Source organism: Plecotus auritus, assembly GCF_963455305.1.
Source record: "Plecotus auritus genome assembly, chromosome: 5".
In the NCBI taxonomy this organism is placed as follows: Eukaryota; Metazoa; Chordata; class Mammalia; order Chiroptera; family Vespertilionidae; genus Plecotus; species Plecotus auritus.
In genome coordinates, this window is record NC_137776.1 from 157430120 (window position 1) to 157443931 (window position 13812).

Below are 13812 nucleotides of genomic sequence, written 5' to 3' on the forward strand. Positions count from 1 at the left end.
ACATGCTGTCGGAAACACGATACAGAGTTCATCCTCTCAACAAGCCCCGAGACAGGCAGGCACTACCCATTTTACAGATGAGGAAACTGAGCCACACAGACGGTTAGTGACTTGGTGCGGGTACACGGCAGAGCGGGGATTTCAATCCAGGCAGTCTGGGTCCAGAGCCTGACCTTACCTCTCTCCTCCACGGCTTCTGTGTTTGATGAACACCCAACATAGTCCAGGACCCATACAAATGTTGCTTGTTTAATCACAGTATCTCGCAAAATTAAGTGCTCATAACCCCATTTTGTAGCTGAAGAAACTGAGGCTTAGGAAGATGATGTGAACTGACCAGGACCACACTTGTAAATGGACTGGGATTCAGACCCAGTTCCATTTGGCTGCAAACTCTTGGTCTGCCCATTATCCCACAAGGCCCCATCCATCACCTTGACCCTTGCCCTATACATGACCTGCCAGTCAGCAGGTGGCAGACAAGCTGGGAGGCCCATGACCAATTCACTGCCCTCCACAACTGTGGGCTTCATATGGGGAAGTGAACCAAGTATTAAAGAGGCCATTCCTGGACTCAGAATGCCCTGGGCCCGCCTCCTGTGTTTACAGAACAGGCCAGGCTCACAGCCCAGTCCGTGCGACCAAAGGCCCCTGCCTGGAACAGTGTGACCGTGATGGAACAGACCTAGCGAGGATGGTCAGGGCCCTGGGGCCCTGGGAATGGGGATGGTGCCTGACAGACATCCACCCCCCTCCACACACACACACACACACACAGGACTCTGGGTCCCTTTACCCAGCTCAGCCTCCAGACCCCCCTCCGCCCCTAGGGCAGGGGGTGGTCACAGGGAGGCCATGGGGGCACTAGCCTGGCCGCATCACCGGGAACCAGCCCAGTTCCATGAAGGCTCCATCACATACCCACAGCTGCTCAGGGCGCACACTCGGTGCCCCACACAAAGGCACTGTCTGTGCCTAAACACGCAGTCACAGCCCCGCACGCCCCCATGCGGGCCCGCCCACGCCCCGCCCCCTCAGCCCCACACCGCCCATCCCGAGGCCACGCCCCCACGCCGCGTCCCGCTTCCGGCCGGCGGCGTCCCGGTCAGTGTCCAGCGACAGCGGGTGGATGAGGCCAGCGCGACTCATGAAGGTGTTCGTCACGCGCAGGATCCCCCCCGAGGGCCGGGCAGTGCTCGCCGGGGCCGCAGAGTAAGAGCCGGCCCCGCGCGCCGAGCTCTCGGGCCCCCCAGCCCCCCTCCCCCGGGCGCGGGGCCGGGAAGGGGCTGCGGCACCCCGGGCTCCCCCCGTGGCCTCAGGCACCCCCGCACGCTGGGTGACTCACGTCTCCAGGAGCTACTTTGGGGGCGCCCGGGGCTGCGCCTGGGCGGGCTGGGGGCGGCCTCCAGAGGCCCTCGTTATTTTGCGGGGAGAACCGGGCGGTCCTAGGGGCCCCGGAGAGCCGGGCTTTCCAACCTGCGCGCGGCCGGGACGGTCTTGGAGTTTTGGGGAGGCTTAAGGCAAGTTCTCTGGGGCCCAGCTTTCTCCGGGCCGTAGTGGTGGCGCCTGGACCTGCACCTCCCGCTCCTGCAGTGGGGTGAGGGGAGAGGGCTGGCTGGAGCCGTTCCCAGCGATGGGCCTGTGGAGCAGGAAAATCGCACATGATGCAAGGACCAGGCTGTTAATCCTTTACCTTCCAAGGTCACTTGGCAAAGTCAGGAACCTTGGCAGTCACTGAGCCGGTCCTTCGGACAGTCAGCCTTTGGTGACACTTCTTAAATTGAACCCTGCATGCCAACCTTGCCAAGCGCTTCGTATACATAAACTCTTTTAATCCTTGTAACACTTTGAGGTGGTAATTCCCACTTTACAGATGAGAAAACTGAGACTGGGAGAGGTTAAGTACCTTGCATGTGGCAGGGCTGGGGTTTGAACTCCGCTCTGTCTGACTCAGTGGAAACACTGCATGATACAGGCCTGCACTGCCCGCCCCAAGCAGGGGAAGGTGGACCGAGCCTCAGAAACCAGTGCCGGGACATGAGATTAGTCCATGTTTGTTCAGTGCAGCAAGTGAGGCTCACCTGTCATGTGCCCGCTGAGGAGGACGGAAAGGCAGGAGCAGCAGCCATGACGGCCGTGGCTCGCATGCTGCAGCACCACGCCATGCTGGTGGAGAGGAGGGTGAAAGTGGCCTGTGGCTGGGCTCAGCCAGCCAGGTGCTGCAGCAAGGTGTTCTGGGAGGTGCCAGCGGCCGTCCTGTGTCTGGCACACGTAGATGCCCCATGCATATGGCTGCAGTGAATTAAACGGCCAGGGCTGAGGGGCTGGGCAGCACCCTGGGAAACATGCCCAGAGCCCATACGTGCACCATCCATGTTGCACTGCTTTGGTCGTGTCCTTCTGGGCAACGTCCAGGTATGCGTTTCCCATATCATGGACTCACAGGACAGGACATGTACCCCGACATGGGACTCCAATCCCACTTGATGCAGGAACCTCCCCTCCCCCCCCACCCCCATACACACACACACATACTCACACTGGCCTTGCCAGCACTGGCCACCTGGGGCCAGGGAGCTCTACCTGTGAGGCCTCCTCTGAGGGTGAAAAAGCTCTTCCTTGTGTTTAGCTGAGAGCTGTCCCTATGACTTTTTCTTTTTAAATATCTTTCTTGACTTCAGAGAGGAAGGGAGAGAGAGAGAAAGATAGAAACATCAGTGATGAGAGAGAATCATTGATCATCTGCCTCCTGCACGCCCCCTACTGAGTTTTAAGCCTGCAAACTGGGCATGTGTCCTGACTAGGAGTTGAACTGTGACCTCCTGTTTCATAGATCAGTGCTCAACCACTGAGCCACACCAGCCAGGCCCCATGACTTCCTTCTTTCAGGTTAGGTTCTTGTCAGCCCTCTCTGCTCTGTGACAGACCCTCACCCTTCAGCCACCCTCTCAGGACAGTTCTAAAGTCGCCCATACATGACCTCAAATTCCCTCAGCCAGTTTCAGGCAGTCTGAGGCCAGAGTAAGCAGAAGGCACTGTTTGCTACTCAGGGGACTGCAGATGTGGCCGGGGGGACTTTGGGGCCCAGGAGTATCTGCGGGGCTCCCCTGCTTCTGAGTGTTCTCTCCTTTGCCCTCAGCTGTGAGGTGGAGCAGTGGGATTCAGATGAGCCCATCCCCAGGAAGGAGCTGGAGCGAGGCGTGGCCGGGGCACACGGCCTGCTGTGCCTCCTCACGGAGAAGGTGGACAAAAAGCTCCTGGACGCCGCAGGTGTGTGCCCTGGGCAGGGCTGGGGGGGCCCCGAGGCTGTCTTGGCCCGTCGGCTGCTGCTGCTGGTTCCCCAGGCAGGTGTGCAGTGGCCTCTGCGTTCTGGGACGCTGGCTCAGTAGCTGGCCGGAGGGAGCGGTTGTGTGCAGCTTCCTCAGGCACACACATTGCTCCTCCTGCCTGTGAATCCCTGGAGGGAGACCTGAGGAAGGCAGGTCATGTGTGGAGGCATCAGGCTGTGGGGGAGCATTCCAAGGCAGGAACATGCAGGAGGGTTTGAATCCTATGAGGAAAGATAAAAACGATGCTTTTTCTGCCCAGTAGGAGCCAGTCTCAAAGTCATCAGCACAATGTCTGTGGGCGTCGACCACTTGGCTTTGGATGAAATCAAGAAGCGGTAAGTGCAGCTTGGGTTCTGGAAGGGGCCTGGGAGGTGAAGGCTGACTACCAGACAGGGAGGAAGAGGAGCTGAGTGTTCTTATTTCATGTTCCTAACCACCCAGTGAGACTACGAGGTGCTGATGACGAAATCTGTCTGTATGAGCACAGGCCAGTTAAAATAAGCCCAAGAAGTCAGAAACGGGGGGTAAATATCTGACCAAGTAGCACCCTTTTACATTCATTATCTTTTTTGACCCCCCCCCCCCCCCCGCAGTAACTCCTTGATGTAGAAAGGTTAAGTGTTATTTCTCTGTTTAGATGAGGAAATTCAGAAAGGTTAAGTAGTTACTTGCCCAGACTTTGGACCCTGATCTCCCATCTTCATATCCTTCCCACAGTGGGAGAGAATTAAAATGGAATGATGGGATGTTGACCATTCCTGCGTGCTCATCTGCAGCTCTGAGCTCCCCGACAGGCAGCGCAAAGAGAACAGAGCAGCAGCAAGGAAATGTCCCGGTCATAGGAACTGGCGAGGGTGCTGGAGGCCAGTGTTACCACCAGATGCTTGATTTGTAGTGGGATCCGTGTGGGCTACACCCCAGATGTCCTGACAGATGCCACCGCGGAACTCGCTGTCTCCCTGCTACTCACCACCTGTCGCCGGCTGCCGGAGGCCATTGAGGAAGTGAAGAAGTGAGTGGACACCTGGCGTCACCTGGTGGGAAAGTTGGCTCTGCTCAGTGGCTGGCTCCTAAGCACCCAGGGACACCCTGGCCCAGATGTGATCCCTGTCCCCAGATGTGCCCCATCTAGTGAAGGGGGTAGACTAACCCAGAATACTGAAGTACCAGCCAGAGCTGAAATAAACAGGGCATGAAGGTAAATTGTGAGAGAAGCGGATCAGGGAGGTGAGGAGGGGAGGGGAGGAGTGTGGATCAGGGAAGGCTTCTCGGAGGAAGTAGCAAGTACAGAGAGCAGGTCCGCCACACCTCGCTCACAGTCAGAAATGCAAAAGCTCTGAAAACTGAGGGTTGTCTCGTAAGTCTTTAGGCGGCAACACTTGACTGGAACTAACGGAGGCTGCTAGGCTTTAATTCCTCCTAGTCATTGTGAATGTGCATGTTTTGCTGCAGATAGACAGTGTGCTGCCCCCTGAGGTGGGCATGTAAAACATAGCATATGCACCAGGCTACCTTGCTGAAACCTGGAACATTCTGAAATCTGGCCTGAGGGTTTCAGATCAGGGGTTTGGGTCTATAAATCCCGAGGGGAAGGCATCCAGGCGCAGGGACCGGCCTGAGCAAATGCAGGCCCTCGGAGAATGGACCAGCAGCGTGGCTCTGGGCGGGGATGTGATGGGGCAGAGCTGGACAGCACCCTGGGGCTGATTAGGCGCAGTGCTGAAAATCCCACTCGCCCTTCTGTCTGGGGAGTCCGTGTCTACAACGGAGATGACCCAAGACAGGCACCGTACCCCTGTCCACCCAGGGCAGTGGGGTGGGCCTGTGGCTTTATGTTTGATTGGTTCCCTGGGGTGCTGAGAATACCGTTTTTGGAGTCCCAGATGCTGAGTTTGCAACCTGCTGCTCCCAACTCTGCCCTGGCTGCGTGACCTCAGGCAGGTCACCCTTTACTGGTCTTAGTTTCTCCATCTGCTAAATTGGATGGGAACTTCTAAGGCCCCTTTCAGCCCTCGGAAGAGTCATTCCTGCTGCTTGTCCAGCGCTGAGAGGCTGTGGGTACGGCTCATGCCACTTCAGTCCTCTGACCTGGAGGGCAGGGCCGATGCCTTGGAGCCCAGCCCCTGCCCAGGGCTGCTGGGTCTGAGTTTGCAGTGGCCTTGTCTTTGCCCGAGGCCAGGGCCCCTCACCCTCCCCGCCTCCCTCCCGCAGTGGTGGCTGGACCGCGTGGAAGCCCCTGTGGATGTGTGGCTACGGCCTCACGAAGAGCACCGTCGGCATCATCGGGCTGGGGCGCATAGGTGAGGCCCCTGCCTGCCCCCGGCCCACCCGGCTCGCATGGTTTAGTTTGAGTCTCCGGCACCAGGGCTCTGGCTGCTGACAGCCCTCCTTTGGAAAGGGTTGCCTTCGCTGCGTGACATTCGTGCGCTTTGCATGCAGTGGGGATAGCTCTTATGCGAAGGCACAGCTTCATAAAACACAGGCAAAAACAAACTCAAAAGAAACAGGACTTCCTTAAGAACTTGCTCGGCGATAGAAGCAGGCTGTAGGGGCCAGGGTTCTTCAGCTCCGCACAGAACAGATGAGAGATCCTGGCTGGGTTGGGGCTGTAAGAGGGGTTTCCTGTGGGGGAGCCCGTGCTCCCCAAGGCCTGAGTTCTGACTCATAAAGCCCTGTGATTCTGCAGCTGGGCAGAGCTCTTTCCTCCATTGGCCCCCTTTGGAGAAGCCTGGCAGGAAGGCTTAAGTTTAGCCAGGCAGCTGCCAGTGGTTCTCTGGCACCCAACTTGGTACAGAGATGAGAGAGGGAAAGTGTGGATAATCTGGCCTGCTGGCAGCCCTGCCTCTTACGCTAGAGTTGCTTGGAGGAACCCACCAGCTTGGGGCACATGCTGAGTCTGAACATCCACTGTCTCAGGAGCAGCGTCTGTGAAAGGTCTGCCAGTTTGGGGCAGGCTGGCAGGCTGGCAGTGCCACCGCAGAGTCAGCTGAGGTCTGGGCTTCATTCACAGAAGCAGAGGGTCCAGAAGGATGAGGGGGTGCCAGGTCCACTTCTCAGGGAAGGTTAGCGGATGGACGTTCAGGTGAGGACAGCATAAGTCACAGAGGAGCTGAGGTGCTACCTCCAGATCTGAAGGGCTATCACACGGACCCCTCAGGGCACTGTGGGCTGGCTGGGGCTGGTTACACTGAGGCAGGACCAGTTAACGTGGGGACTGTGCTAATGAAAGGATCTGCCCCCGCCCCCATGGGCTTCCTGTCCCTGGAGCTGCTGGGTGCTGCCCCTGCCCTTGTGGGGTGGGGGTGGGGGGCGCGGTGTGGAGCGGTTGGCGACAAGCCATGATTCTGACTCCTTGTCTCAGGCCAGGCCATTGCTCGGCGACTGAAGCCATTTGGTGTCCAGAGATTTCTGTACTCAGGGCGCCAGCCCAAGCCCCAGGAAGCAGCAGAATTCCAAGCAGAGTTTGGTGAGTCAAGCATTGATTTGCACAGGAGCCCGTCTGTGCTCAGTGAGAGGGTTTCCCTGTTCTGTAACGGCAGCACTGGCAGGCAGAACACAGGACCTCCAGGTGTGTCCAGGGCCTGCAGTCCCTCGGGTTACCTTACCTACCTGCCTCTGGATGCAGCCCACTCAGGGAGCACAGAGACTTGTCCAGGCCAGCAGTGAGCTCTCTCAGGGCCGGGAGAGCTCCCCAGGTCTGTCCTCAGAGTCCCTGGTCACACTGCACATGGCAGAGCAGCAGGGGTGATGGCAGAGGCAAGGAGCTGCTGGGAGCTTTCACTCAGTCTCCTTACACTGCTGAGCATTACTGACCCCAACCCAGCCTGTGTCCACAGGGTGCACAGAATGGGGTGCAGAGAGCAGGCTGAATTTCAGCCACTTTTTACCCCCGAGGCACATAGGACCCTGCTGTCGGTGAAAGACAAAGTGGCCCAGATCCCACTGGGTTACCCTGGACAAGCTTCTGCCCCTCTCTGACCTCAGTGTCCCCATCTGTTGGACCAGGGAGCTGGATGAATGATGTAAGACCCCAGGGCAGGGGTTCTCAAACTTTTTAAACAGGGGGCCAGTTCACTGTCCCTCAGACCGTTGGAGGGCCGGACTGTAGTTTAAAAAAAACAACCTATGAACAAATTCCTATGTGCACTGTGGGCCCGGGACAAGTCGGCTGCTAAGCAGGACAGGCAGCGGCACCCGGCAGGCCGGATAAATGTCCTCGGCGGGCCGCATGTGACCCGCGCGGGCCGTAGTTTGAGGACGCCTGCCCCAGGGTCCCACGAGTGGCTGTTGACTGTACAGTTAGGAGTCGTGCAGGTAGAGGCAGGGCCTTCAGGAAGCATCTTGGGAGTTTCCATTATGCGGGGGCGGGGGGGGGGTGGGGGGCGCGGGGGGGGGCGGGAGGGGGGGCCCCACGGGTAGGACCTGGCCTCCTACCATCTTGCTCTCCATAACTGGGACTCACCTCTGATGGAGCTCTGCCCTCCCCAGTACCCACCTCCCAGCTGGCTGCTGAGTCTGATTTCATCGTTGTGACCTGCTCCTTAACGCCTGCAACCAAGGGTCTCTGCAACAAGGACTTCTTCCAGCAGATGAAGAAAACAGCTGTGCTTGTCAACATCAGCAGGTATCCCAGGCCATTGGCATGCTGGGTCATGGGCAAGCCTAGAGAGGGGCTCCCTGCTGCTGTGAGCTGAGGTTTCTCTCCCCGTGGGTTGTTGAGGAGACCTCAGGCTGAGCTTGCCACTCTCCATAAACCAAGCAGCCAACTCAAAAATACAGTCAAGGCCACAAGTGAGTACCCAATCCAAGAGGAAGGTCCACGAGAGCAGGGCCTGGCTGGTTCCCAGCAGTGCCCCCGCCTTGCTCAGGGCCAGGCACATCGCAGCGTTGGTTTAGGGAGTGAAGACATCATGGTATCCAGTTCCCAAGTATCCTTGGGCAGCCCCTGTTCCCCTGAAGCACAGAGGGCTGGACTTACTGATTGAACAGCCCTTCGGAGGCCGACCTCCCATTGCACTGAGCCTGGGTCTGTGTGAGTCAGTGACACCTTGAAACGTCATGCTTCTGGGGAGACAGACCCTAAACTCAAGTTGTCTTGGTTCCTCAAAATGTCCCCAGGTGCTTTCAGGCCACTGGACATGGAATAGGGGCAGACCTTCCCTCTCTGCCTCTCCAAACCCTTCCTAGTTGGTGCCCTTTGAACCTGCTTCAGTCAGTCTGGAAGCAAACAAAGGTGAGGGAAGGGGTTGGATGAGGTCACCCCCAGGGCTAATGTTTAGCTAACAAAGGTGGTGATCTGGAGGTGAAGTGAACACAGGGCTCACGCTGATGGCCGAGTCTCATGGCTCCCATCTGCTGAGCCCCCACATGGACCCAGGACTGTGCAGGCTGCTGTTGTTACTGCACAAGTGTTACTTAGTGCACAGTGTGAAGTCTCTGGCATATTAGTTCCTCACTTCGTGGTTCAATCGCAGGAAGGAAGGTTGCTCACTGGGATGGGTGTGCTTAGGTGGATCCAGTCTCTGCCCTTGGTTAGTCAGGTGTCTGATGGCAGACCACAGTGGGTGGTCGGGGGAGCAACCAGATCAGAACACCTGGGCGGTGCCCTGTTCATGCAGTAGTGATGTCAGTGAGCTGTAGCCCTCCAGCACTCCTAGGGTAAGGTTCCCCTATATTATAGAGGAGGAACTGGAGACACAGAGAATTTGAGACACTTGCCCAAGGTCACACAGCTAGAAAGTGGCAGAGCTGGGTTTCTCTGATGATAAGACCTGTATCACTACTATACAGGCATACTGTAAGTAAGGATGTAAGACTTCCTGCTTCAGAAGTCAACGCCAGGTGCCAGGTCGGTGGGAAAATTCCATCCACGGGTGGTTCTGCCGTAAAGGCAGCCTTGGTGCAGGGAACTGTGGGGCACTCACATCACCACTGTGTTCCAGGGGAGACGTGGTGAACCAGGACGACCTGTACCAGGCCTTGGCCAGTGGCCAGATTGCAGCTGCTGGACTGGATGTGACGACCCCGGAACCACTGCCTACGAACCACCCTCTGCTGACCCTGAAGAACTGTGGTAAGAACTGCATCTTCCGGTGCAGTCACCCACCGCCTCGCAGGACCACAGTGGCTAGAGGGTCTGGAGGTGCTGGGTGTGAGCTGCCTGCGCTGTACGAACACAAAGGGACACACCCAGGGACCATAAATTATGCCAGGAGTGGCACTGGTCCCTAATAACATAGGGGAGGGGCCTCCTGAGCATGCTCACCTGTCTGTGTCCCTAAAGGAATGAATGGAGGTAGGGAGAGTGGATTTGACTGGGTGTCTTTTATCCATAGCTAGTTGTGGGTAAAACCTGTTGCTATAAATTGCTGTTATCCGTTTAAGTATAAGTCACAAGTAAAATTACAATACCAGTATCTGTAACCTGTGCCAGTGATTAAGCCCTTGGGTGCAGTGTGCTTTGAGGTGTAGTGTGGACGCTGCAGGCAGCCTGGCAGGCTGGAAAGCAGGCCTTGGCTCCCTCCTGCCTTCCTGGCTAAGTGGCCTGCAGTTACACGTCTTCACTAGCAGCAGCAGTTCCTCCTGTAGTGGTGGAGGCATCTGGTTTGCAGTGTCCCCAATGTGCAGTTCTCCCCCTCAGACAAGCCACAGCCAGTCAGCGCCCTGGCCACAGAGGTCCGAGTTGCAGCTCCACAGGCGCCCTTCCTTCAGTTTTCTGTTAACATCCCCACCCTTCCCCTCCGTCCCCCTCGTACTAGGGAGGCAGATGCTTCCAGCTCAGTCTCTGTGATGCCTAAGGGAACCTCAAGCTGTTAGGTTCCTCAGTCACCTGGGGGGACCAATCAAACAGAGGGGCTGGACCCCCAAGGGTTTCTGCTTCAATGGGTCTAGCATGCTCCTTGCCAATGCTGCTGGGCCTGGGACACTTTGAGAACTACTGCCTTAGTGTTCTCTTTTTAGCCTCCTGTTAACTTTATACCGAGTTAACAGTACTTTATATTAAATTCTCTCTGTTCTGGTGTGGTTTCTGTTTCCACTATAACCGTGAATGGTAAGGGTCTTAGGTTGTCTGGCCAGTCCCCGCCCTTTGTTTATATTCTGGAATGGAAACCCAAAGAGAAGGTCCTTAGCTGCCTTCCCCACAATGAATGCTCCCATTATTGTAGCCCTTGGAACCTTTACTGTTCCTACCCCCACGCCAGCCAGAAAGGAGCATTGGCCTGTACCCACAGCTGGGAAAACTGTCCCCATCCCCCAAGGCCTGGGCATTCAGCTCAGTGCTCACACTTTGAGAACTACTTTCAAAAGGCGCTCTTTGGGAACAAGTGACCTCACTTGCTCTGCTGTGCTGTCCAGCATTTCACCTCATCTTCATTTCTGTAGATCAGCCCTGTGGCATCACTTTCATGGGCACAGGGTATGGATGAGCAGTTAAATTGGCATCCATCACTATTTGGTAATTGAAGGGCTGGGTTCTACATAAGCTCCAAGACCCCGTTAGGCCGGTGTTATGTTTAGGACACACACCCCTCATCAGCCTTGCGTCTGGGTGTCTGTAACTTGGATTCCCGTTATTCTTACTCTGACCCTCAGCCTCAGGGGAGTGGAGTGCTGAGTGACAGGAGGGAAGGCAAATCAAGGAATAGGAGGCAGCTCTTTATTCTTACTGGCAAGCCATGACCCTGAAAGTAGGGCCTGCTGTAAGGCTCTTGAACCACCCTTAACTCCGTCTTCCTCTCCTTTCCAGTGATCCTGCCCCACATTGGCAGTGCCACCCATGGAACCCGAAACACCATGTCCTTGTTGGCAGCCAACAACTTGCTGGCGGGCCTGAGAGGGGAGCCAATGCCCAGTGAACTCAAGCTGTAGCCAGACAGGAAGCACCAAGGGCCAGGCAGACATGCCCGGGATGCTGTCGGCTGTGCCAGGCTTGATTTGGACCCACAGGACGGGAGCCATGGGAAAGTCCGATCTGTGCTGATGCTGCAGAGGGAAGACTGGTGCTGGGAGATGTGCTTGCTACTTTTGTGGTTGGAAACATCTGCGCCAAAAGCGTGTAATTGCATTAAATAATTCTCTGAGAGACTTTGTTGGGCTGTAACTGGGAGGAGCTAGTGACCTGCGAGTTCAGCTTCCACCTCAGTCCTTACCCCTAGAACCTGTCCAAACCACCTTACCCCTCGTCCTCTGCTCAGATTCCTTCATGGGTCCCTCACTGAGAACGGACAACCAGAGCCCATGGGTGACCTACGTCCTAGACCAGTGGTCGGCAAACTAATTAGTCAACAGAGCTGCAAACCACGGCTTGTGAGCCACTTGAGTGTGGCTCTTCCACAAAATACCACGGCCTGGGCGAGTCTATTTTGAAGAAGTGGCGTTAGAAGAAGTTTGTTTAAAAAATTTGGCTCTCAAAAGAAATTTCAATCGTTGTACTGTTGATATTTGGCTGTGTTGACTAGTGAGTTTGCCGACCACTGACCTAGACCATTGGGACAAATTAAATATACTCAGCAAAGAGAACCAGGGAAGAATAACTGGAAGTAAGTGAGTTTCTTTCTTTTTTTGTTTTGTTGTTGTTGTTGTTGGAATTCAGTTCTTTATATAATGTCCCCTGTAAAAACAAGACAGAATAAAAACAAACCAAAAAGAAGGGGCAGGGCAAATATTTAAAAAGGAGAAAGGAAGTAACAGGAAAAAAAAGGCAAGAGCACTTATTGCTTCCCCTCAGCTTTCTCCTTGGTCTTGTCTTCGGACTCCTGGTTATCTTCCACCGAAAGCTTCTAGCTTTTTCAGCCACTTTCTCGGCATTACCACTTTTGCCCAGTCTTCCTTTCTTTTCTCTCTCTTCAATCTCTTTCCTGCATTCTTCAAACTTTGTCTTGAATTTCTGTGCATTTTCAGCATTGGGGAAGCGGGTGGCCAGCTGCTTCAGCTTGGGGCACCCATCAGCAAAGGTGGTAGGGTGTACCAGAGCCATGCACGGTCATTGCCTGCGCTTGGCTTCAGCTCCATCATTGGCATGATATAGTGGTTGGCGAATAATTTCAAGGCCTTGTCCCCCCTCATGAGGAGGCAGACGGTCCCTTTTCCTTCTGCTTCAGGAGCTTGACGTAACCGGTGCCTTGTTCCTTCCATTCTGGGAGATCATTCTCTGAAGAGAATCAAAACAGCTTTGCCTGCATTTTGAAAAGCTCCTCTTCGTCTTCCAGCATTTTAATTTCTTGCTCAGGAAGAGAAACTATAGGCTCAAACTGAGGCTCGTGGTTGGACTTGTCTGCATTCTCGGTGGAGGTATCATGGTCCTCATGGATGTCTTTGGTTACCACCATGACGTCACAGTGGTGGTGGCATGGCTGGCTCAGTCTTCGCTGGCTCCGGGGCCTCTGCATCTCTTAATTTTAAAATTAGTTTTAGCACCATCACACTTGGCTCCCTTAGTCTCTCTTGTCCTCATCCCTACTCCCCCCAGGTGGATGGGTGCCCTTTTTCTAATCTCCACCTCTCTCCTCCCAAAAGCCCCACTCCAGCCCTTCCCCATAGCCAAGCCAAACTAGCCAGTTTTCAATCTGGGAGGCAGATAAGGGAGCAGTGGAAGCGTAAGAGTAAGCAATAAAACTGGGTGGGCTGAGAACAAAATCTCACACATGCCCACAGCTCAAAGACAGAGAGTAGGCAAGGCAGAAGGGACTAAATTGAAGGGAATTACTAATTGTTATTGAGAGCATTAGATTACTTTCTAGAAGACTTGGTTTAAAAAAAAAGGATTGGTCAAAGCAGCATTAGCAGAGAAAGCAATACTGCTTCCCTTTTTGTTTTAATCTTAACCTAAGCACAGAAAAAGAACACATTTAGTTAGAGACATGAATGTGACAAAATTTTTATTTCAAAATCTCAAATTTTGACTAGCGTAGCACCACTGACATGGGTGCCTTCAAAGAACTTTATGATTTGATCACCAGAAATTATTATGCCAGGCTATAATTAAGGCTAACCAATCAAAATCCAGGTTAATTCAGGTAGCAACGATCACAGGACCCCCGGGACTGGTTTTCCAGGGAACCTCTGAATTAGCCTATAAGCACTAAAGCTTGTATGAGGACACTGGCCTGCAAGCTTGCTTCTCACATAGAAACTGACAAAGAGGTAGATGCAATTCTAGATTCCACCTAGCAGAGGAAAGATAGGGCTCCAGCCACTGTACTGGAGATAGGCCCAGAGCCAAGTCCATGTAAGTCTGAGATGAGGTGAGGGGGCAGCCTTCTGGCACCACCACCTCAAGAAGGAAGGGAAGGAGGGCTGCCACTGGTCTTCCCGTGTCACTGGTTCTTCTCCCCAGGCCCAGGCAGGGTCTCTTGTCCATGCTTCCTGCCAAGGTTAATCTCATAAGACACTTGTCCCCACACTGTGTAGAAGGGTGGATGTGGAGCCTCCTCTCATCAAGTCAGAACACAACTAGCAATTAGCCACACACACACTGAATTTC

At 54.9% G+C, this 13812-nt stretch overlaps 1 protein-coding gene and 1 pseudogene across 2 annotated transcripts; one reads left to right on the forward strand and one right to left on the reverse strand.

The window, feature by feature from the left end:
• The first annotated feature begins 1048 nt into the window (after window positions 1-1048).
• On the forward strand, window positions 1049-11415 carry GRHPR (glyoxylate and hydroxypyruvate reductase). The gene is made up of 9 exons (XM_080670029.1): window positions 1049-1212; window positions 3140-3270; window positions 3592-3664; window positions 4225-4341; window positions 5541-5629; window positions 6691-6795; window positions 7818-7953; window positions 9272-9402; window positions 11077-11415. Exons 1-9 carry the CDS (start codon window positions 1130-1132, stop codon window positions 11196-11198), a joined length of 987 nt encoding a protein of 328 aa, XP_080526155.1. The 5' UTR covers window positions 1049-1129; the 3' UTR covers window positions 11199-11415.
• A 281-nt stretch (window positions 11416-11696) lies between these two features.
• On the reverse strand, window positions 11697-12848 carry LOC308249169 (ran-specific GTPase-activating protein-like; annotated as a pseudogene). The gene has a single exon. The product of its transcript is annotated as a ran-specific GTPase-activating protein-like (transcript).
• Between the last annotated feature and the right edge of the window lie 964 nt (window positions 12849-13812).

What these genes read in the sequence shown, in the direction of transcription:
- GRHPR (XM_080670029.1), top strand. Translation starts at nt 1,130, where the DNA reads ATGAGGCCAGCGCGACTCATGAAGGTGTTCGTCACGCGCAGGATCCCC. An exon ending in AAAGCTCCTGGACGCCGCAG is followed by an intron (nt 3,271 to 3,591) that starts GTGTGTGCCCTG and finishes TCTGCCCAGTAG; the next exon opens with GAGCCAGTCTCAAAGTCATC. An exon ending in GTGCTTGTCAACATCAGCAG is followed by an intron (nt 7,954 to 9,271) that starts GTATCCCAGGCC and finishes ACTGTGTTCCAG; the next exon opens with GGGAGACGTGGTGAACCAGG.